This window comes from Microcaecilia unicolor, chromosome 11 (assembly GCF_901765095.1).
Source record: "Microcaecilia unicolor chromosome 11, aMicUni1.1, whole genome shotgun sequence".
Lineage (NCBI taxonomy): Eukaryota > Metazoa > Chordata > Amphibia > Gymnophiona > Siphonopidae > Microcaecilia > Microcaecilia unicolor.
Genome location: NC_044041.1, coordinates 94,363,957 through 94,386,142, shown reverse-complemented (window position 1 = coordinate 94,386,142; position 22,186 = coordinate 94,363,957). Strand labels below are relative to the sequence as shown.

At 46.9% G+C, this 22,186-nt stretch overlaps 1 protein-coding gene across 1 annotated transcript in view; it reads left to right on the top strand.

Moving 5' to 3' along the window:
- INSR (insulin receptor) overlaps window positions 1–22,186 on the top strand; it is a 428,464-nt gene that overhangs the window by 47,347 nt on the left and 358,931 nt on the right. The window contains exon 2 of the mRNA XM_030218585.1: window positions 6,499–7,050. Coding sequence (XP_030074445.1) covers window positions 6,499–7,050 — 552 coding nt within the window. The remainder of the gene's footprint in view (window positions 1–6,498; window positions 7,051–22,186) is intronic.

Here is a 22,186-nt window from a genome sequence, read left to right as displayed (position 1 = left end):
TCTGCTTTCCTCACAGCTTAAAAAAAAAAAAAAAAAAAAGTTGCGTCGCGTTTTTAAACGCAGAGACGCTGGAACAGAGGTTTTTGACCTGATTTTCAGCAGGATCGTAGTTGTACACTAGATCCTTTGAGGTAAGAGTGTTTTCCAACTCCTCCGGGGTGGGCCTGCGATCGGGGCGATTTTGGCGCGAAACCGCCATCTTGGATTTTACCGCCGTTTTTCGGCGATGGCTGCGGACAATGTAAAGCGCTGTTCCACTTGTGGCAAGCGCAAATCAGCAGCAGGGCTCTGTAAATCGTGCTGTACTGGCGTAGGAGCCGGCCCGAGCATGGCGAGCGATGTTTCTTCCCGCTCTGAGCTGGAAGCGGGCGCCATTTTGCTTACACCACATGGCGCGGCCTCCGTGGACACGGAGAGACCTCAGAGCAATGTGCAGGCCGATTATCTGAGCAGGCATCAGATCGATCCAGCAGAATGGAATCTGGCAGACAAAGTTTTCCTTCAGATCTGTGCCAAATGGGGCAAGCCTGTGATGGATCTAATGGCGACAAGTGCCAATACCAAAGTCCCGTGCTTCTTCAGCAGACGGAGAGATCCTCGCTCGGCGGGGTTGGATGCCTTGGCTCAACCCTGGCCTCCGGGTCTACTTTATGTGTTTCCCCCATGGCCCTTGATAGGGCGCCTGCTCTTGCGGATTCGGCTGCACCCAGGAGAAGTGGTCCTCATCGCCCCGGATTGGCCAAGGAGACCTTGGTATGCAGACCTCCGACAGATGCTCCTGGAGGCTCCTCTGCCGTTACCTCTGGTACCGAACCTGTTGACTCAGGGACCGGTAGCCATGGAGGACGCCGGCCGCTTTGGTCTTACGGCATGGCTATTGAGAGGGCGCAATTGAGGGATAAAGGTTATTCCAATAAAGTTATTTCCACTCTCCTGCAAGCCCGTAAGCGGTCCACTTCCGTGGCTTATGCCAGGATTTGGTGCCTGTTTGAGTCTTGGTGTGCTTCCATAGCCATTGCTCCAATGCGGGCTCCTGTCTCGCCGATTCTGGACTTTTTGCAGGAAGGTGTACAAAAAGGCTTGGCCTATAATTCCCTGCGGGTGCAGGTGGCAGCGTTGGCCTCCCTTCGTGGTAAGGTGGAAGGCGTGTCTTTGGCTGCTCATCCAGATGTGGCACGGTTTCTTAGAGGGGTGCTTCGGCTCCGACCTCCAGTGCGAGCACCCTGTCCAGCTTGGAACCTGGGGCTAGTTTTGAAAACCCTGCAGGCATCTCCTTTTGAGCCGCTTCGGCGAGCATCGGAGAAAGATTTGACACTGAAGGCCGTTTTTCTGGTGGCCATTACCTCGGCGAGACGGGTGTCAGAGCTCCAGGCGCTGTCCTGTAGAGACCCATTTCTGCAATTTTCAGAGTCCGGAGTCACGGTTCGGACCGTGCCTTCCTTTATGCCTAAGGTGGTTTCAGCCTTTCACCTAAACCAGCCTATTTTGTTGCCCTCTTTTTCAGAGGAAGAGTTTCCAGAATCTTTTGGGCAGCTGCACCTTTTGGATGTGCGCAGGACTCTGCTGCAGTATCTGCGAGTTACTAACTCTTTCAGGACTTCTGATCATCTGTTTGTTTTGCTATCCGGTTCTCGCAGAGGGTCTCCAGCGTCTAAAGCCACTATTGCCCGCTGGCTCAAAGAAACTATCTTTTCAGCTTATCTGCTGGCCGGCAGGGTTCCGCCTGTAGCCTTTAAGGCACATTCTACTAGAGCGATTTCTTCCTCTTGGGCTGAAACTGGAGCACTCTCTCTTCAAGAGATATGTAGTGCAGCAACATGGGCTTCTAAGCTCTCCTTTGCCCGACATTACAGGCTGGATGTGGCTGCCAGGAGGGATGCGCGTTTTGGTGCACAAGTGCTAGCGCGTGGTGTGGCTTGTTCCCACCCTATCTAAGGATTGCTTTGTTACATCCCATACGTAATGGCTTCATCTGCTTGATGACAAGGAAGGGAAAATTAGGTTCTTACCTTGGTAATTTTCTTTCCTTTAGTCATAGCAGATGAAGCCATGAGCCCTCCCTGTATGATTGTCTGTATGCTGTGAATCTGTTTTTTCAGGTTCTGTTCTAATTTCCTGAAGTTCCTTCCTTGGGAGAAAGTTGGAAAACAATCTTCAGGATTCATGTTCAGTTTAAATTTAGGAGGATGTGTTCATTCCCTCCAGCATGTTTTTTTTTTGGAAGCTGTGTTGATTCTCTCCAGGAGGTGCGTGTGTTCCCCTCCAGTTCTATAAATAGGAGGATGAGTTCATTCCCTCCAGTGTGTTGGGAGGATGTGTAATTCCCTCCAGGAGGCGCGTGTGTTCCCCTCCACTTATACAATAAGGAGGATGAGTTTATTCCCTCCAGGAGGATGTGCATTCCCTCCTTTATGAGTTCATGCCCTTGTGATGGGCCATCGTTCGCTGTGAGGAAAGCTCTTGTGATTCTCATTGCGGTTTGCCATACTGCTTTGGAAGCTTCAAATACTGAAGAGGCAGTGGAGCTAGCTGGCCAAGAGGGCACTGTGAAAGTTTGAGTGCTCTCTATCTCCCCTGCTGGTTGATGGACATAACCCACATGTAATGGCTTCATCTGCTATGACTAAAGGAAAGAAAATTAGCAAGGTAAGAACCTAATTTTCCCTTGCCCCATGTAAGCTGCATTGAGCCTGCCATGAGTGGGAAAGCGCGGGATACAAATGTAACAACCGGCCCAGAATGTGACTGATGGGTTGTGCATGCCTTCCAGCAGGTGGAGACTGAGAACCCTGACTCTCGTGAGAGCCGGTAAGAGCCCTGGTCAGTTAAGAGTGTGATTCAGTATTCTCAGTCTCCAGCAGGTGGAAGGAGGTGAGCCCTTCAGTCTTTCTTATTTCTCCCTTTTGACTTTAATTAATTATTATATTCCTTGCTCCGGTGTTTCTCTTCGTTGGAGGCTGAGGCCCGTGGGGGTTCTCGGTAAGCCTGGGGGGTGCTACACTCTGGTGGCTGGGGCCCTCCCCCCTAAAATCCTCCCAAATGTTTGATTTAGCGCTACTAGCTTTGAGTGACTGAAGTTTTGATTTGCACTGCCTCAGCCCCTTCATGGGAAGAGTGTCCTGAGTGCCGGGAGAGACATACTGATTCTGCATTAAAATAAAAGACAAGCAAAGCCGCTCTATTTTGGCTTCTTTCAGCAGCCATCCCTTTATCTTGGGTTCACTGCTGGTTGGCTGTCTTTCCTTGCTGGGAGAGTTTCAGCGTTTACAAAAAAAAAATAAAAAGAAATCAGTGTTTTGCAGACTGCCCCAGCGCTAAACCTGGAATTTCAATGCTGGCCCGTGTATGGGCACCAGCATTGAATTTCCGGGTTTTTGGAGCTGGCTAACACATAGCCGGTTAAATGTGATATTTGATACTTAACCAGCTATGGTGAACTGCATAAAGATAAGACTGACATTTATGCAGTAAATGTGGCCAGTTAAATTCTGAATATCAGCACTTAACCAGTCAAGTGCTGACTTCGCCCTTTGAACACCCCCAAAATAGCTGGTTTTGAGTTTAGCAGTAGCTGGTTATTTTCAGAAGTGCTAACCGGTTAAGTGCCATTGAAAATGACCAGTTAGCTTGAACAGGTAATTTAACCAGCTGGTTAAATCATGTTGAATATTGACCCCTAAGGGTGTAATTCATCTGCTAGGTTAGTATTCTGTATAGGAAAGTAGGCGTCTACCGTCCTTTGTAGAATGGGCTTCTAGTAGGCACCCAGGTATAGGTTATCCCCTTAATGTCTGGGTAAACAGCTACTAAACAAATGACTTCTTTTTGACTGCCCTTTGAAAGAGATCCGCATCTGTTAGGAAGCACTAGACCAGGCTTCCACTTGTCCAACTTCCGGCCTGCGAGCCAGAACATGGCCCACCAGGTGACTTTACCTCATCCGCAAAAGCTTGGCAATGGCTTGGCAAACAATGGGATTCCTGCTTCCCTGCTGCGACTCGTCTCTGCAAGCTTCAACCGTTCAGTGCTGGAAGTTCGAATTGACCTTCTGGCTTCAAGTCTCATGAGGCTTCAAACCACGAGATCAACCTGAACTTCCGGCACCATGCGGCTTAAGCTTGCAAAGAGCCAAGTTGCAGTAGGGAAGCGGGAATCCCACTGTTCCTACTACAGCTGAAGCCAGGTGAGGGGAAAGACTAGGTGACGGTGTGGGGGGGAGGGGGGGGTGTACACGAGAGAGAAAGAGACTTGGTGAAGGATGTTGGGGGGTACATGGGATAGAGAGAGAGCCAGGCTGGAAAGAAAGAGAGAGACTGAGGGAAGGCCAGGGGAGGAGGGTAGGGTACATGAGAGAGAAAGAAAGAGACTGGGTGTTCTCTGAGATTGTAGGAGTGTGTGTGATTCTCAGAAAGAGAGTGTCCAGCATGCGTACATAAGTACATAAGTACATAAGTAGTGCCATACTGGGAAAGACCAAAGGTCCATCTAGCCCAGCATCCTGTCACCGACAGTGGCCAATCCAGGTCAAGGGCACCTGGCATGCTCCCCAAACGTAAAAACATTCCAGACAAGTTATACCTAAAAATGCGGAATTTTTCCAAGTCCATTTAATAGCGGTCTATGGACTTGTCCTTTAGGAATCTATCTAACCCCTTTTTAAACTCCGTCAAGCTAACCGCCCGTACCACGTTCTCCGGCAACGAATTCCAGAGTCTAATTACACGTTGGGTGAAGAAAAATTTTCTCCGATTTGTTTTAAATTTACCACACTGTAGCTTCAACTCATGCCCTCTAGTCCTAGTATTTTTGGATAGCGTGAACAGTCGCTTCACATCCACCCGATCCATTCCACTCATTATTTTATACACTTCTATCATATCTCCCCTCAGCCGTCTCTTCTCCAAGCTGAAAAGCCCTAGCCTTCTCAACCTCTCTTCATAGGAAAGTCGTCCCATCCCCACTATCATTTTCGTCGCCCTTCGCTGTACCTTTTCCAATTCTACTATATCTTTTTGAGATACGGAGACCAGTACTGAACACAATACTCCAGGTGCGGTCGCACCATGGAGCGATACAACGGCATTATAACATCCGCACACCTGGACTCCATACCCTTCCTAATAACACCCAACATTCTATTCGCTTTCCTAGCCGCAGCAGCACACTGAGCAGAAGGTTTCAGCGTATCATCGACGACGACACCCAGATCCCTTTCTTGATCCGTAACTCCTAACGCGGAACCTTGCAAGACGTAGCTATAATTCGGGTTCCTCTTACCCACATGCATCACTTTGCACTTGTCAACATTGAACTTCATCTGCCACTTGCACGCCCATTCTCCCAGTCTCGCAAGGTCCTCCTGTAATCGTTCACATTCCTCCTGCGACTTGACGACCCTGAATAATTTTGTGTCATCGGCGAATTTAATTACCTCACTAGTTATTCCCATCTCTAGGTCATTTATAAATACATTAAAAAGCAACGGACCCAGCACAGACCCCTGCGTATGTGCTTTGGCTTTCCGAATGTTATGAAAGAGAAAATGTGTGGCCCCTGATTAGAAAAAGGTTGGACAAGCCTGCACTAAAAAAAAAAAATCCAGACTTTAAGTAAAGGGTGTAAGACATTTATAGAAATGGGTCTCTTAGTGGCTAAGATTGTATATTAATATAGTGGATGAAAGAGGCATCTGTGGTTATAACCCATGTCTAATTGAGTACAGTTAGGAAAATTAGATGTTATGTGAGAAGGGAGGAAAGAGACCAGAGATTGGGAGCTTGTGAGCAGCGTCGCCAAGAGGGGAGGGGCGGGGGAGACAAGGTTCCCCTGGGCCCAGCCTCCAAGGGGGCCCGGCACTGGGGTCTCTCTCTCTCTGTCTCTGTCTCTTTTGCTCTCCTGTTCCTGATGGGACCCGAGTGATCACATCCTGACAGGAGCAGGAAAGAGAACTCCGGTTCAGGGTCCCACTTAGAGGCTGGGGAGGAGCAGACACAGGGCTTCGGGCTGGGTCCTCTGGTTTGGCTGGCGGGAGTCCCCAGGCCCCGGCAGCAGAAGAAACCTTCCTTCACTCTGCCGCATTGCCTGCCCTGCAGCCGCTTTTCCCCTCACGTCGTGCATGCTCAGTTTTCATGAAATTGAGTGTGCGCGATGTGAGGGGAAAAGTAGCCGCAGGGGAAGGGCAGGCAATGTGGCGGAGTGAAGAACAGCGCTGGAGGAAGACTTCTGCTGGTGGGGCCTGGATTCATTTGCAGACTGTGAGACTTTTCTGTTTGACCAAATTAAGAATTATCCAGATCCGATAAGTGAGTTTTTGAGACCACATAGGTCCCTCCCTGATCTGGGACACCGACGTGCGCAGTCATGTTTGAATAATTCTTAATGCTAGGTCCAAGGAAAGGACTCTCATCCTTGGACAAACTGGAAGACTGGTGTTTACATGCTTTTTTGTTTAAGTTGATTAATTTTGTCTTTTTTTTTTTTTTTTTTGTGATATTCCAGTTTGCCGGAGTATGGACATCCGGAACAATGTGACCCAGTTCAGCATGCTGGAGAACTGTACCGTGATCGAGGGACACCTGCATATCCTTCTCATGTTCCACACCAAGCCGGAGAGCTTCCACAACTTGAGTTTCCCCAGTCTCACTGTGATCACAGATTACCTGCTGCTGTTCCGGGTCTACGGGCTGGAGAGCTTGAAGAGCCTCTTCCCCAACCTCACTGTCATCCGGGGCACACACCTCTTCTTCAACTATGCCCTGGTTGTCTATGAGATGATGCATCTCAAGGAGATGGGTTTGTACAGCCTGATGAACATCACCCGGGGGGCGGTGCGCATTGAAAAGAATGATGAACTCTGCTACCTGTCCACCATTGACTGGTCCCGCATTGTGGACTCGGTGGAGGACAATTACATTGTAGCGAACAAAGAGGACAAGGAAGAGTGCATGGATGTGTGTCCTGGGGCTGAGAAGGGCAAGAGCAACTGCCCGGCTACAGTGATCAACAGTATCTTCATCAAACGCTGCTGGACTCGAGACCACTGTCAGAAAGGTAAGAGCTTTTGTGGGAGACTACTCTTTCCATTAGAGAAGCTACTCTGTGGATGGTGCTTTATACAGAGCTGACTTTTCAGCATTTTATATTGTTTAATTGAGGTTTCTCGGTCTCTTTGATATTTGCATCCTGAGCCCTACAAGCTCATACAGAGACCTCGTGGAAAGGTGACCAAGAGGAGGTGGGATATAGTAAGATCATTCCAATAATGTTTGTCTAGCTGAGCATTTTTATGGTTTGGAAAGAAATTCTAGAATAGGGAACTGAAGGGAGCAGAGATTTCTAAACTTGAGGAGAAGACGTTCGTTCATCCTGTACTCCTCCTCCTGTCCTATTTCTGATTTTTAGTGAATTCTCTGGCTGGCTGCCCCTTTCTGCCTTATCAAATTGAATTGAACAGACCCTCGAGAGACTTAAAATGCATTACAAAGATCTGTAACTTGGTTTTTTTATGTTTATTTATATTTTAAAGTAAAGGACACCTTGTGTAGCTTAACGAGGAGTAGAAGACTGAGCCAGACCAGCTAGCAATAGGTCATCTATAAAATTAAATTGCTTAGTACTGCCACCACAGGGGCATTACTGTATTGTGCATTTAGGCCCTTCAGACTGGTGGTAAACGGATCTGGGGGTAGGAGTGCCATCCAAGCTCAGAAGCAATAAAAAAAAACCCTAAAGAAGTAAAGATGCACATTATTATTATTATTATTTTTTGTTCCATTTGTACCCCACGCTTTCCCACTCATGGTAGGCTCAATGCAACTTACATTGGGCAATGGAGGGTTAAGTGACTTGCCCAGAGTCACAAGGAGCTGCCTATGCCTGAAGTGGGAATTGAACTCAGTTCCTCAGTTCCCTAGGACCAAAGTCCACCACCCTAACCACTAGTCCACTCCTCCACTCCATTTTATTAAATCAAGTCTGCAAATGAGGAGGAAAGAAAAGCAGCAGACGTCCAGCAGTACCTATGATACAGACATTCAAATATTTGAAAGGTATAAATTCACAGACAAACCTTTTCCAGAGATGGGAAGGTGGTAGAACTAGAGAACATGAATTGAGATTGAAAGGGGGCCGACTCAGGAATAATGTCAGGAAGTATTTCTCCTCTGAGAGGGTGGTAATAACCTGGAACGCCCTCCCATGGGAAGTGGTGGAGATGAAAACGGTAAACGAATTAAACAAATGTGTGAGATAAACACAAAGGCATCCTGATTAGAAGGAATGGATCCAAAGACGTTTAGCGGAGATTAGGTAGCAACACCGCTAGTTGGGAAGCAAAGCCAGTGCTGGGCAAGGTCTGTGCCCTGATTGTGGCTGAATAGTTTTGGATGGGCTGCAGTGAAGTTTTTCAGGGGCTTTGACAACTTCAGAAATTTAGAACAAAAACAATGCTGGGCAGACTTCTACTGTCTATGCCCTGAAAATGGCAAGGACAAGTCACGATCAGATATCCATATGAAGTATCATTACATAAGTATCTTGTTGAGCAGACTGGATGGACCATACAGGTCTTTATCTGCCATCATCTAATATGTTACTTGTTCATTTGAGTACAAAATAACAGGTGAAGCGTAGTTTCTTGTGCTCTTTTTTTGAAAGGGCTCATGGTGCCTCTTGGATTAGCTTTCTGATTCAAGAGAAGATTGGGCTCTGCAGGTTCTGACTCTTCTACGACCAACATAGGAATTATCCGGTGGCATTGTCGATATACAACACGATTTAACCAGCCAGAAATGGCTCCTGGCCAGTTAAGTTGCCTGTTCAGGGCTAACCACTAACTTTCAGCATCACTTTTCCAGTTAGTGCCGCTGAAAATAACAGGTTAGCACCTAACTGCAAACCAGCTATTGTGGGGCCATTCTGGAGGCACAGTTGGCATTGGCCGGGCTAAGTGCCAATATTTCAGCACTTAACCAGTCAGATTAACCGCAGAAATGGGACCATGTAAAAAAGGCTGGCCTATCTTTATGTGGTAACCGTTACCAGTAAGTACTGAATATTGACTTAACCGGCTGTGTGTTCGCCAGCTCCACAAAACCAGATATTCAGTGTTGAAGCCCAAACAGGGCCCAGCATTGAATATCCGAGAACAATGCTGGCAGCAGTCAGCAAAATGTTGAGCGCTGCCAGCGGAATATCGACCCCTTCAAGATTTCCCTAAGCCATTTCTTCAGATGGCATTTTGGGTTCTGAAAAAGTGACTTTATGTGGTTTTGTAAGTTTGTGTAGAACAAGAATATTTGGGTAATTCTTATGGTGGTGGAATTTAGATTTGGGGGACGGGAGGAGGTGTCATATAACCCATGGCGGCCTGTCACCCTACTGGACCTGCTGACATGCCTTGTACCAGTTATTGAAGGTGTAGAATGGACTGATACACAACAACCAGCAAGATACAGCTGCCTCTGTCCCCTGCAGAAAGTGACCGTGCATAGAATAGGAGGTGTGCCGGCCAGTCCTGCATTCCAATTGGTTCAGCTCTTTTTGGTATTTTATAGTAGAGAAACTGGTGTGGTCCTACTGTTTTGAAGAACCCCAAGGGAGTCTCAGGGTCCTGGATATGTAATTTAAGTCATTCAGTTTTGATTTAATAGCATGTGAAAGTTTTTTTTTTTTTTCTTCCTACAGAATGTTTTCAGGCCACTGCCAAGACATACTTGCATTGGTAAAATATAATTTGATAGTATAACATGTTAAACTTGCTCTGCAGGTTTCTTGTCTGTCTTTTTAAGAAAATATTTTTCAGTAGCAACTCTTTAAAATCCATGTGAAACACATTGAGCCCTGGTTCTTTTAGTTTACTTACGGAAGGAAAGAAAGCTTACGACAGTGGCATTATCACTGGGGGTGGGGGCTTGGGAGCCTGGGCCCCCCCCAGTTTGGGCTTAGACCCCCTCCATAACCCAAAGTACCCATTGAATGGCTGGCGGGGGTGCCCAATCTTTGCCAACCGATGAAATCTGCTTCCCGGAATTGCTCCAGTGCTGCCTCGGCAGCGATGAAGTCGGCAACCTTCTTTCCAGCTGCTGATGATGGCACTCCTCATGTGTTCTCAGTTCATGCGTAAACTGAGCATTTGAGAAGAGTACCAGTGTTGGCAGCTGGAAAGGAGGCCGCCAATTTTCCTCACTGGGGGGCAGTTCTGGGCAGTAGATCTCATCCACTGGTGGAGATTGGACATCCCCACTAGCAAAGGTAAACTTATTAATGTGGTGGTGGTGGGGGGGGGAGTAGAAATAAAAAATGCATTGCCCTCCATTCCACCCCTTGGCACTCCAAAAATTGAATCCTGGCTACACCCCTAGCATCCAGTCCAGCTCCTCAGTGTTTTCTATCTTCAGCAGGTGAATGGACACACTTTTCAGCCTGTGGTTCTGAGTGATTTGCTCCTGGTCCATTTGGCCAACTGGGGATGCTGTGCAGGTGGCTTGAGTCTGCAGAGTCATATCTGGAGGTCTTCAGATCCCTGTCTCTGGTGCCCTTTGACCTTCCTTCGGTGCCAGGGAATTGGAGTTCACCTGTATCTCGATGACTAGCTCATTCGTATGTCATGTAGTTACCTGACAGTGTGATGATGATGGCTAGAGTTGTCCATCTTCTACAGTCATTGGGTTGGGTGATCAATTTTGAGAAGAGCAGACTAACTCAATTGCAGACACTGGAGTATCTGGACATTCTCTTTGACACAGCACGGAGCACAGGAGCTCTAAGCTGGTTCAACAGATTCATTTCTCCTCAGTAAAGGCAGACCCAGGGTCTCAAACTACATCCAGGCTCTGCGGTCAATGACAGCGGCAATGGAATTGGTGCCATGGGCAAGGGTTCATATGTGGCTGTTAAGGAAATCTCTTCTCAGCTGCTGGTCTCCAATTTCACAGCAGTATGACCTTCATCTTGTTTGGACGCTGGTTGGCAGATGGAGTATACAGTGGTGGTTGTTGCCCAGGAATTTGACCTTCGGATCACCCTTTCCGATAACACAAGTGGTGACAATGGATGCCAGCAAGTTCTATCTAGTGCAGGGCACCTGGATGGAAAAGGTGTTGCAGTGGTCGATAAATCCCTTGGAGCTCAGGGCAGTGTGGAATACCTTACATGACTTTGCTCCCTTTCTGGCGGGAGCCCCAGTCCAAGTTTTCTCTGACAATGTGACGGCAGTGGCTTATATCAACAAGCAAGGCAGGACCTGCAGTCATCCCGATGGCAGTGGAGGTGGCGTCCCTCATGAGTTGGGCAGAGAAATCTCTGCCTGTCTGTAACTCACATTGCAGGGTCCTTGAATGTGGAAGTGGACTCTCTGAGCAGTCACTCCTTGGACCCGGGAGAATGGGAACTATCCAGCCAGGGGTTTCAGCTGATAGTGGACTGATAGGTTTTTCCACTTCTGGACTTAATGGCGACCAAAAGGAATGCCAGAGTGCCAAGTTCTTCAGTGTTTGGAAAGAACTGGGCTCGATGGGGATTGATGCCCTACTGCAGCCCTGGCCAGAGACACATCTGTCTCGTCTGCTTGGCCCATGGTAGGTCATGTGTTGAAAAGGATTGCATTGCACTGCAGTCGAATAATTCTAGTCCCTGATTGGTCGCAGAGGCTGTGGTACATGGACCTGATTTGACTGCTGGATAGGGATCTCCATCTTCCACAGCTACACGACTTACTGAAGCAAGGTTCGGTGCTCATGGAGAATCTATGCCCCTTTGGTCTTACGGCTTGGCCATTGAAAGGGCTTGGTTGAGATGAAAAGGTTATTCTGATTCGGTCATTGCTATCTTGCTTCAGGCTTGGAAATGCTGTACATCCATGGAGGATGTTCAAGGGTTGCTGTTCTGAGCGTGGACTGGAGAGTTGCATGGGGACAGAAATCTAACCCATCCCCGCCCATCCCTGCTGCATGTAATCTCCTCTATCCCAGCTCTCGGCCCACCCAGCCCTTGCCCTACCGCAGTCACCTTGACTCCCCCCCCCCCCCCCCCCCCAGAAAGCCAGATTCTATAAGCAGTAAAAACACTAGTAAAAGTAACATAAATCATTTTCTTCTGTACTCTGCTAAGACAGCAGATGTACAGATCAGCACAGGACCCAAAGCAGTTCTATTTCCAAAACAAGTAAAGTCAGAAACAACAGTTTATACCCAATTGTTCAACCACCCTTAGGATTCACCTTTGGGTTTAAAAAGCAAAGCCATGCATGTAAGGACTGGATAAATTAATTAAAACAAAGTTTAAAGCAAATGCCCTTAATATGTAATACTTGGTAGGAATAATGAAACGGTGATGGAATATTCACATAGCAAGCAACCTGAGGCAATGGATTTATTTTCTACTGAACATAATTAACTTTGTGTGAACTTGGTGGCTAATAGTGTGCTGACTTGGACAATGTTGGCACTTTTAGACTGACGTTGGACAATACTTCTGCTTGAAGGAAGCCCTTCCCTAATTATTCAATACCTCTCTCTGAAAAAGTAGTAATAAAAAATGCAAGTGCATTTGTATAATATACCACTGCAATCCACAAAACAAAAGGAGCAATTTCCCACATGCTATCTTTTTTCTTTTGATGTAGGCACAGGGGGAAAAAAAAAAAGATTTTAAATGCTCCCAGGTTTCAACTTAATCCATTTTTAATGTGGGATATGAATGTCATAAATAAGTAAATAGATAGAAACTCTGAATGATGAGAACCTGATTCTCATAACATGATGTCTTTTTTAGTGGCCCTTTACCAGGAGAAAAAATATCTCTGCATCAATATAACAGTGCTAGGGTGTCCCTATAACCCATTGTGAATACGATTTATACCAAATTAGTACTCTACCTATAAAAAGTTATTCCTTCATTATACTTCCTCTGTGTACATCTGTGTGCTGCGCAAGCCAGCATGTTTGAAAATATAAGTGAGATTAAATAAAAATGCCATCAACAATAAACAACAACAACGTGGATGCAGCAGCTCATAGGTTTGCTTGCTTTGTTTTGAGTGTTTGGCAATGCTGCGCGAGGAAGGGGAAACAGAGACCCACCTAAATGGCTTCAACTTGTTATCATCCCAACTCCATCCATCCACCCCTCCAGCCCTGGATGCTTCCTTGAGCAATCTTACACTAAAGAGAGCGTTCTTAGTTGCTGTTGTGTCGGCACATGTGGTTTTGGAGTTTTAGGCTGTCTCTCTTGTCAGGATCACTTTCTTTGCTTTTCAGAGGCAGAGGTCTCCCTGCTCATGGTTACGTCCTTTCTTCCAAAAGTGGTATCAGCATTTCATCTCAACCAATCTGTGGGGCTTGCGCCCTTTCGCAGAGGGGATAAAAAGACTCCATATTCTTCCTTTAAGTTTCTCGATGTGTGTTGAGTCATCCTAAGATATTTGGTAGTTAAAAATGAGTTTTGCAAATTGGACAGACTGTTTGTGCTTTCTGGTAAACAGAGACTTGGCGTCATGGCTTGTAAGCCCACAATGCTAGATGGCTGAAGGAGACTATTGCATCAGCTTACTTGCTTGTGAGGAGCAGGCTCCTCAGTCCTTGCAGGCTCACTCTTCGAGGCGTACAGCAACATCCTGGGAGGAGACTACCTTGCTGTCTCCGGTGGATATTTGCAAGGTGGCAACATTGTTGACTTTGCATACCTTTGCCAAGCGATGTGCTTAGAAGCCAGTTTTGGGGCTTCAGTCCTCAGGGCGGCGGTGCCAAGATCCTACCCACTCTAGGGATTGCTTTTGAACATCCCACAGGTCCTGGAATAGTGGGAAGCTGCGTAATGGAAGGAGAAATTAGGTCTTACCTGATACACTTCTTTCCATTAGTCCTCCCCAATATTCTAGAGGCCTGCCCGAGGTTTCTGAGATGTTTAGTTGGTGTGAAATAATGGGTCAAATGACTGACTGTCACCTTGCTTGGTGCTTCCTGTATATCTCTTGTTCTCCACAAGTTGTTCAGAGATGAGGGGTCCACTTGTTTGCTCATCGGTTAGTGTTAGGTTAGCGAGTAGTTTAAGGTGGCTGTATTTATTCTGAGTTTCTCTTTGCTGCTTGTCTGCATAAATGCTGAGGAGCTGGACTGGATGCCAAGCGAGAGATGCCTCTGTCTCCACCTGCTGGTTGATGGACACAACTATTCCACAGGTTCTAGAATAGTTGGAAAGACTAATGTAAAGAAAATTGTCAGATAAGACATAATTTCTCTGAATTTGTCTTCTGGGCCCTGAAAACCATGAGCACACCATTGTTGTCTTATTACTTACTAGCTGTTAAGCCCCTAAAAACGGGCGAGTATTGCAGCCCTCCTCTCTCCCCTGGCCTCACCCCGTCCACCAATCCTCCCCACCATGTCCAGCAACCCTCCTCTCTGCCCTGCTCTCACCCCATGTCCTGCAACCATGCCCTCTCCCCCCTGCCCTCCCCCCATGTCCAGCTACCCTCCTCGCCGCCGCTCCCTTCCCCCTCTGTGCCGGGCCCCCTGCACTGACCTGACAGCGCCTCTCACCTCCTTGCGCTTCCACACGGAGGTGAGAGGCACTGTCAGGTCAGTGCAGGGGGCCCGATACAGAGGGGGGCGGGAGCGGCGGCGGGGATGGGGGGAGGGGGAGGGTGGAGGTTGATTCGCGCGATGTTCATTTCAAGGCGTCCGACAGTCCGACTCAGTCCGTTTCCCTCTCTATTCCGCCCTCTGACGTCATGATGTCTTGACGCAAGGGCGGGACAGAGAGGGAAGTCTGTACTGCGCATTTGCAGGTGAGTCGGTCACTTGCCGTTTATATGTTTGATTACCCTCCGTTTATTACTTGCCTCTATCAGAGATACCTGTGTTGTCATAGCAAATAAAATTACACGACAAAACAAAAATTCTCAGTACAATAAAATCACCTGTCATAATCCTCTGTCCAAATAGACCTCATAAGAACATCAATTGCCCATCCATGCTTTCAATGTTTTTATGTAACATTTATTTGTAGGAAAATAGGTCTTTATTCACCATCATTTACTATTTAATGTTTTAATTTGCCTTGTTTCTCAGGTTCTCTAATGTGAGTGCTGTGTCACGGATGTTTGTGTAGGTTTTATGGTGATGATCAATCCCTTTGTAATTTGTGTAATATCTGTTCTTTATAATAATTACTTATCAGTTTTCTTTAGCAAAGGTTCCTGTCCTTGATGCTTTTGTTTGAGTTCTGCTTTTGATCTTGCATTTTCAGTGGATCTCTCTTACCATTTTGTGACTTAAAAGCCCCCATCCCATCTTACCCATGCTGTTGCAATTTCCTCATTCCTTCCTCCTTTTTAAAAATGTTTCTCTGCAAACATTAAATTTTTCAAGGTCCAACAGAAACTCTACTTGCTTAGCTACCAGTGTCATTAACTGGAACCCTGTTCATCTTTCACACATTGAATGTGTGTGCCATGAACCATTGCAGAAGAGGCTCAGCAAATGCTAACTTTAAATATATATGTGTGTGTGTATATCAGTGGCGTAGCCACAGGTGGGCCTGGGTGAGCCAGGGCCCACCCACTTAGGGCTCAGGCCCATCCAACAGTAGCACTTGGTAATGAAAATTCTGCTCTCCACAATACTGGCACCTTCGCATGCTGAGTTTTCAGCGCATGCCTGCTGCAGACTACCAAGGTGGAGACTGTAGAGAAGCATTTTCCCACCAGCTGAGATATTTTTTTGGTGTGGGTGTGGGGGAGAGAACATTTGGTGCCCACCCACTTCTTGCCTAGGCCTACCCAAAATCTGCTGTCTGGCTACGCCCCTGGTGTATATATACATATATGTATATATATAATGTGTGTATATTGTGTTTGGCATGTTCTGTGCAAAAATATTAAAAGCCATGTAGAAAGACTGCAGTGATGGCTAGGTGTTGACTGTATTTTTAATTGTGATAGTTGCCAGCACAGTTTTTACAGCTGTTTACAATAAACAGGCAAATGGTTTATGGGCTTTGGGCTGGCTATTGTGCTCATTAAATTCAGAGACTTTGAAATGTGTAAATTTGTGTTTACTTATTTCTGGTCATTATCCTCTCTGTGCCTCCCTTCACCTGCCTCCTGTGAACTATGCTTGAAATTCCATTTGAAAATGAGTTTGTGTTCCCACAGGTACAAAGTGAGTTCTATGGTGAGGCTCACTATTGCTTTCCTCACGTTCTGTGGTGTTCCACACGCACCATTTCTGCCAGGGCACAGGAGGGTATGGGTTTGACAGGCCATCAAAAAAATTAAAAAGAAGCTACCAGGGCAAATCCCTTCAGAAAAGTTGCACAGCTTTTATTCCCGAGATGTGTGAAAATGGCAGAAATGCAATTTATTAGGATGAAACTAATGATGGGCAAGGCAACAAGAAGAACATTACAGAGCCAGGAGGACTGAGATTCCAAGTGAGCCAGAACTGTTGACTTTAATCACGTTGGGGGTAATATTATAAGGCATTTCCCTTTCAGAAAAGGGCTTTGATGAAATTGCACAACTGCATAGACATATGAAACATAGCCGCATGGAAAGCATGTGCTTGCTTTTACATGATCTGTCCTAGGGGCATAGCCAGCCCTTGAGTTTTGGGGGTGGACTGGGGAGGAGAGAACACATTCCTCCTTCCTCCTTTCCCCCTCCCCCTGTGTGCTAAGCATACCTTTGTTGGTGGGAATGCTGAGGCACTGCCAGCCAAATAAATACAGGTACCCGAGCCACTCCCCTCGTCCTCATGTTGCTTTCTTAACACAGAAGTTGATGGCTTGCCTTCAGCCGCTAATGCTGGGACTTCTCACTCATGCTCGGAGCATGTGCGAAAAGTCCTGGCGTCAGCGGCTGAAGGCATGCTGCCGACTTCTGCATTAAAGAAGCAGCATGAAGAGGAGGGGAGTGGCAGCACTGCATTTATTTATTTATTATGAACATTTATACCCCACTTTTTTCCACATAAAGCAGACTCAAAGTGGCTTACAATGAATATAAGCATTGCCATACTGGGACAGACCGGAGGGCCACCAAACCCAGTATCCTGCTTCCAACAGTGGCCAATCCAGGTCACAAGCACCTGGCAAGATCCCAGAAAAGCAAAACAGATTTTATACTGCTTATCCTGCTTATTCAGTAGCAGTCTCATATTTTACGTTCAGGGCCGTGCCTAGGGTCTCTGGCGCCCCCCTGCAGACTATCAGTTGGCGCCCCCCCCCTGTGAAAATGATCACGCCCCCCCCCCCCCATGAAAATGATCGCTCACCACTTGCCACACTGAAAGGAATTGTCAGCAATATTCTTAGAAACAAATTGCTATACATTGCAAAATAAGATAGCAGATGTAAATTCTCAAAGTGGACATATTCCAAACACTAAAATGAAAATAAAATGATTTTTTTTCTACCTTTGTTGTCTGGTGACTTTCTTTTTCTGATCATGCTGGCCCAGTATCTGATTCTGCTGCTATCTGTCCTCTTAACTCCATTTCCAGGGCTTCCTTTCCATTTATTTCTTTACTTTTCTACTTTCTTCTTCATTTCTTGCTCTATATCCATTTCCAGCAATTTCTCCTCTCTCCCTGGGTCCTGCCCTCCCATCCATGTCCATTCTTGTCCCTCTCTGCCCTTCCCTCCTCCATCCATAGCCAGCAATCCTCCTCTTTCCCCTCCATTTCCAGCAATTTGTCCTCTCCCTGGGCCCCCATGTCCATCCTTGTCCCTCTCTGCCCTTCCCTCCTCCATCCATAGCCAGCAATCCTCTCTCCCCTCCCCTCCCCTTCCAGCAATTTGTCCTCTCCCTGGGCCCTGCCCTCCCATCCATGCCTCTCTGCCCTTCCCTCCGCACCCTGGGGCCTTTAAATCTTTTACTTCCGGTCGCAGCAGCGTCAGTGAAAGCGGAGCGCTGCCGACGTCTCCCTTCCCTTTGCGCTCTTGGTTCCCTCAGTGTCCGCCTTCTTCTGACGTCAGAAGAAGGCGGGACACTGAGGGAACCAACGAGTGCAAGGGAAGGGAGACGTCGGCAGCAGTGGCGTAGCTAGGGTAGTTGACACCCGGGGCTGGTCATTGTTTAACACCCCCCCCCAAATCCAGTACTAGGCATACCGAGAATACAAAACACTCATGACCTATAGAGCAATTTTACCATACCATAAGCAGTCGTTTCTACGAGTCACACAAGGAAAAGGAAAGCATCTTAAGCACTACAGTGAGCACTAGAACATCAATTCACCTATTGTAAAACGAAACCAGACAGAATAGTACAGATCGTCAATCCTGCACAGTCAATGCCAACTGAAAGCCATGTCTTTTTCACAAACACAGATACACCCTAATCCACTATAGAATAAGTAATCATAAACTTTCTATTTAGACAAAAATTAAACTGAACCCCCGATGCCAGACTCTGCATACAATGCAACACCACAGAAACAGAAAATGTCTCCTAGTACTGTGCAAAATATAAAGACAGCAGATATAAATTTGAAAAAACTAACAAATACCAATCACCACTTTACAAATTAACAAATAGAAATCAAACAAATACAGAAAATAAAATAATACCATTTTATTGGACTAATACATTTAGCTTCCAGAGGCCAAAATCTCCTTCCTTAGGTCAATACAGTATAGTGCTGTTACAGTATCCTATCCTGATCTGAGGAAGGGGGTTTTGTTCTCTGAAAGTTAAGTCAAAATGTATTAAAATTAGTCCAATAAAAAGATTACCTTATTTACATGTTCTATTTATAAACATTTATAAACACAGCTAAAATATTATATCCTAAAGCAAAATAATAAAAATATATATTTACAGTTTGTTGTCTTTGGTTTCTGCTTTCCTCATCTTCTTTTCACCGTCTTCCTTCAATCCAGCATCTGTCTTCGCTCTCTCTCTCTGCCATCCAGTGTCTGCCATCTCTCTCTCCCCCTTCCATCCACCATCTGCCCTCTCCTTTCCCTCTAGCATTTGCCCTCTATCTCTGCCCCCTTCCATCCACTGTCTGCTCTTTCACTCCCTTCTATCCACTGTCTGCCCTTTCTCTCTGCTCCTTCGATTCACCATTTGCCCTCTCTCTTTTCCCCTCCCATCCATTCAGGGTCTGCCCTCCCTCTCACTCCCCATTTAATCCAGGATCTATGCCCCCTCTTTTCGGCTCCCAGTTCCCACCTGCGGCTGCCCCTAGTTCCAGATCCATTGATTCTCCCATCCACCCCTGCCCCAGGCATGACCCCATTCTCCCTCCTGCTCACTTTTCAGACCCCAGTTCCAGCTCCATGCCCCTTCTCCCATCTGTCTCCCACCCAGTCCTTTCTGCCCATCCGAGTCCCCCTCACCCCATCTGTCCCCCACCCAGTCCCTTCTGCTATCCAAGTGCCCCCCACCCTCACCCCATCATCTGTCTCCCACGCAGTCCCTTCTGCCCATCCGAGTCCCCCTCACCCCATCTGTCCCCCACCCAGTCCCTTCTGCTATCCAAGTGCCCCCACCCTCACCCCATCATCTGTCTCCCACGCAGTCCCTTCTGCCCATCCGAGTCCCCCTCACTTCATCTGTCTCCCACCCAGTCCCTTCTGCTATCCGAGTCCACCCCACCTTCACCCCATCTGTCCCCCACCCTCACCCGGCCTCGTCTTCTCCCTGCCACCCGGTCTTTAAAAAGAAATTGCCGACGCGATAGCGAGCGCAGCACCTCGTGTGGAAGTAAAAGAAGCGGATCCGATCATCTCATTGGGCCTTCCTTCACTGTCCCGCCCTAGAGGAAATAGGAAGTTGAGTCAGAGGAGGGCGGGACAGTGAGGGAAGGCCCAATGAGATGATCGGATCCGCTTCTTTTACTTCCACACGAGGTGCTGCGCTCGCTATCGCGTTGGCAATTTCTTTTTAAAGGGCTGGTGCGGGGGGGTGCCAGGATGAAGAGCAGCGGGAGCGGTGGCACCCCCCTTTCTGGTGACACCCGGGGCGGACCACCCCCACTGCCCCGCCCTTGCTATGCCACTGGTCGGCAGCGCTTTTACTGACGCTGCTGCGACCAAACGATTTAAAGGCCTCGGCGGCGCAGGGCGAGGGTAAGCACCGCAGCGGCGCCCTCCAGAGGTGGGCGCCCCCCTGCGGCGCTTACCTCGCTTACCGCATCGGCACGGCCCTGTTTACGTTGGTGGGGCTTCAGCATCCTTGCCAGCAAACGTAAAGGGTTGCTGCAGTTCTGGAGGAGGCCAGAGCCCAAATTGGGGGAGCCCAAGGCCCCCATGGCTATGCCATTGATCTGTCCGTAGACATTCCTGAGGGCATAATTTAGGCAAAGTGAGGCAGAGTTGTGATGTACATATATAGCTTATAAAGCACTCAGGTATGCGTATACTAGTATCCTTTTTCAAAGCAGGTGTAAATTTGTAGGCTATTGAAGTTGATTCTGGAAGCCTGCATAGGCATCCTATTACGAAATTACACTTTTAATGGGCTGAAAGAATTTTGTTTTGTTTTTTTGCTGCCAGCTTGAGGGTTGCACAACTTGGAGATGTCACCCACCCAACAACAGAAAAAATATTTATTTATTTAGATTTTGCTCACACCTTTTTCAGTAGTAGCTCAAGGTGAGTTACATTCAGGTACACTGGATATTTCTCTGTCCCAGGAAGGCTCACAATCTAAGTTTGTACCTGAGGCAATGGAGGGTTAAGTGACTTGCCCAAGATCACAAGGAACAGCAGTGGGATTTGAACAGGCCACCTCTGGATTGCAAGACCAGGGCTCTAACCACTAGGCCACTCCTCCACTCATATTGAAAATAGGAAGAGGATCTAGGGTAACTGTGGATCTTATCTGTATAGGAAGTGGCAAGGCATGAGCAGGGCCTTGGAAAGAAAGCCTTGCATGAACTGTAACTATCTCCCCCAGCAACGGTTTTGGGTTCTGTAGATTTTGCGATGCAGCCTGCAGGTTCTACTGGTTGCCAGCATTAAAGTACCTTGTACTGCAAATCAGCATTGTATGCTTAACCTATTACCCCTGGCCCCTACCCACTTTCTAGGTACCTAAAAAACCAAGGCACTTTAGGCATTCAAGAGGGGACATTTTCATTCATGCAGATTTAGACATACAGTTCTTGAGGTTAGGAGCCTAGATCCTTCAAATATATACCCCCTTTGTTGTAGTTGGAGGGTTTTTTTTATTGTTGTTCTCTCTTTTTGGCATATTTAAAAATTCTTATGTTTTTTTAGTGCTTCTTAAAGCAAGATTACTCCAGACAAGAGGTTAGCAGGTCCATTGAAGTTTAATTTCTGCCCCTTCACCACTCCACCTGCATTACCTCAGTTCTTCTGCCCTGAGCCAGTAGACTTTTCAGTGCCTTTTTCCAGTTCTATTTCAGCCCTGACCCACAATACCCAGGCTATTCCTGTTCTGAGCTGCTGGCAACAAAAGCTTGCCAGTGGCAGAAGTGCCTGGTGGTTTCTATGATGTGGGTACTTGTCCACCAAGGCAGCTGGCAGAGCCCACCAGATTTGTTATCCCTTTGTGACTTAAGCCAGCTCTAAAACTGGATGTCTAAAGTTTCAAGACCATGCATTACGCCAAGGGTTTACCAAGTCCAGACCTATGGGTTTTTTGAAAGATCAGCTGCATTTAATGTCTGCCTTAAGACAAAAATGTCACAGAAAAAGCCCAGTGCTAAGAGGGATATGGTTAGATTTCCTGGGATTTTAGAGCCCCAATACTGGAGGAATACATGACTGAAAAAGCCAGAGCATTTAACAAGTCCTGTAGTGTCTAGTGGTCCATTCAGTGGTCTATGAGGAATGTATTGCTGAGAATGTGATAAAACATGTTGCCTGTTGGCCAACTCCTGGTGAAAAGCAGTGGCCCAGTAATACTTTAACTTTATTTCTACTGGTTGTTTTATTTTTATGACATTTATAGGTTGACATCAGAACTCTAGAGCTGAAATAATGCCAGTGGATCAATCATATTGTGACATGCCGAAATTTGCTACTTATTTGTACTTGCTTCTCAGGTAGCTGTGTGTGTGTTTTGTAGAGAAATTGAGGGGTAGATGCTGCTTCTAGCCAAGTAACTTTGGGACTTAGCAGGCTAGACCCAAACTTTGAAAATTTTTTACCTCTGCTTATTGGCGAACAGATATGCACGTATGTCTCTGCATTTTACTTTTTTGCCACGTAA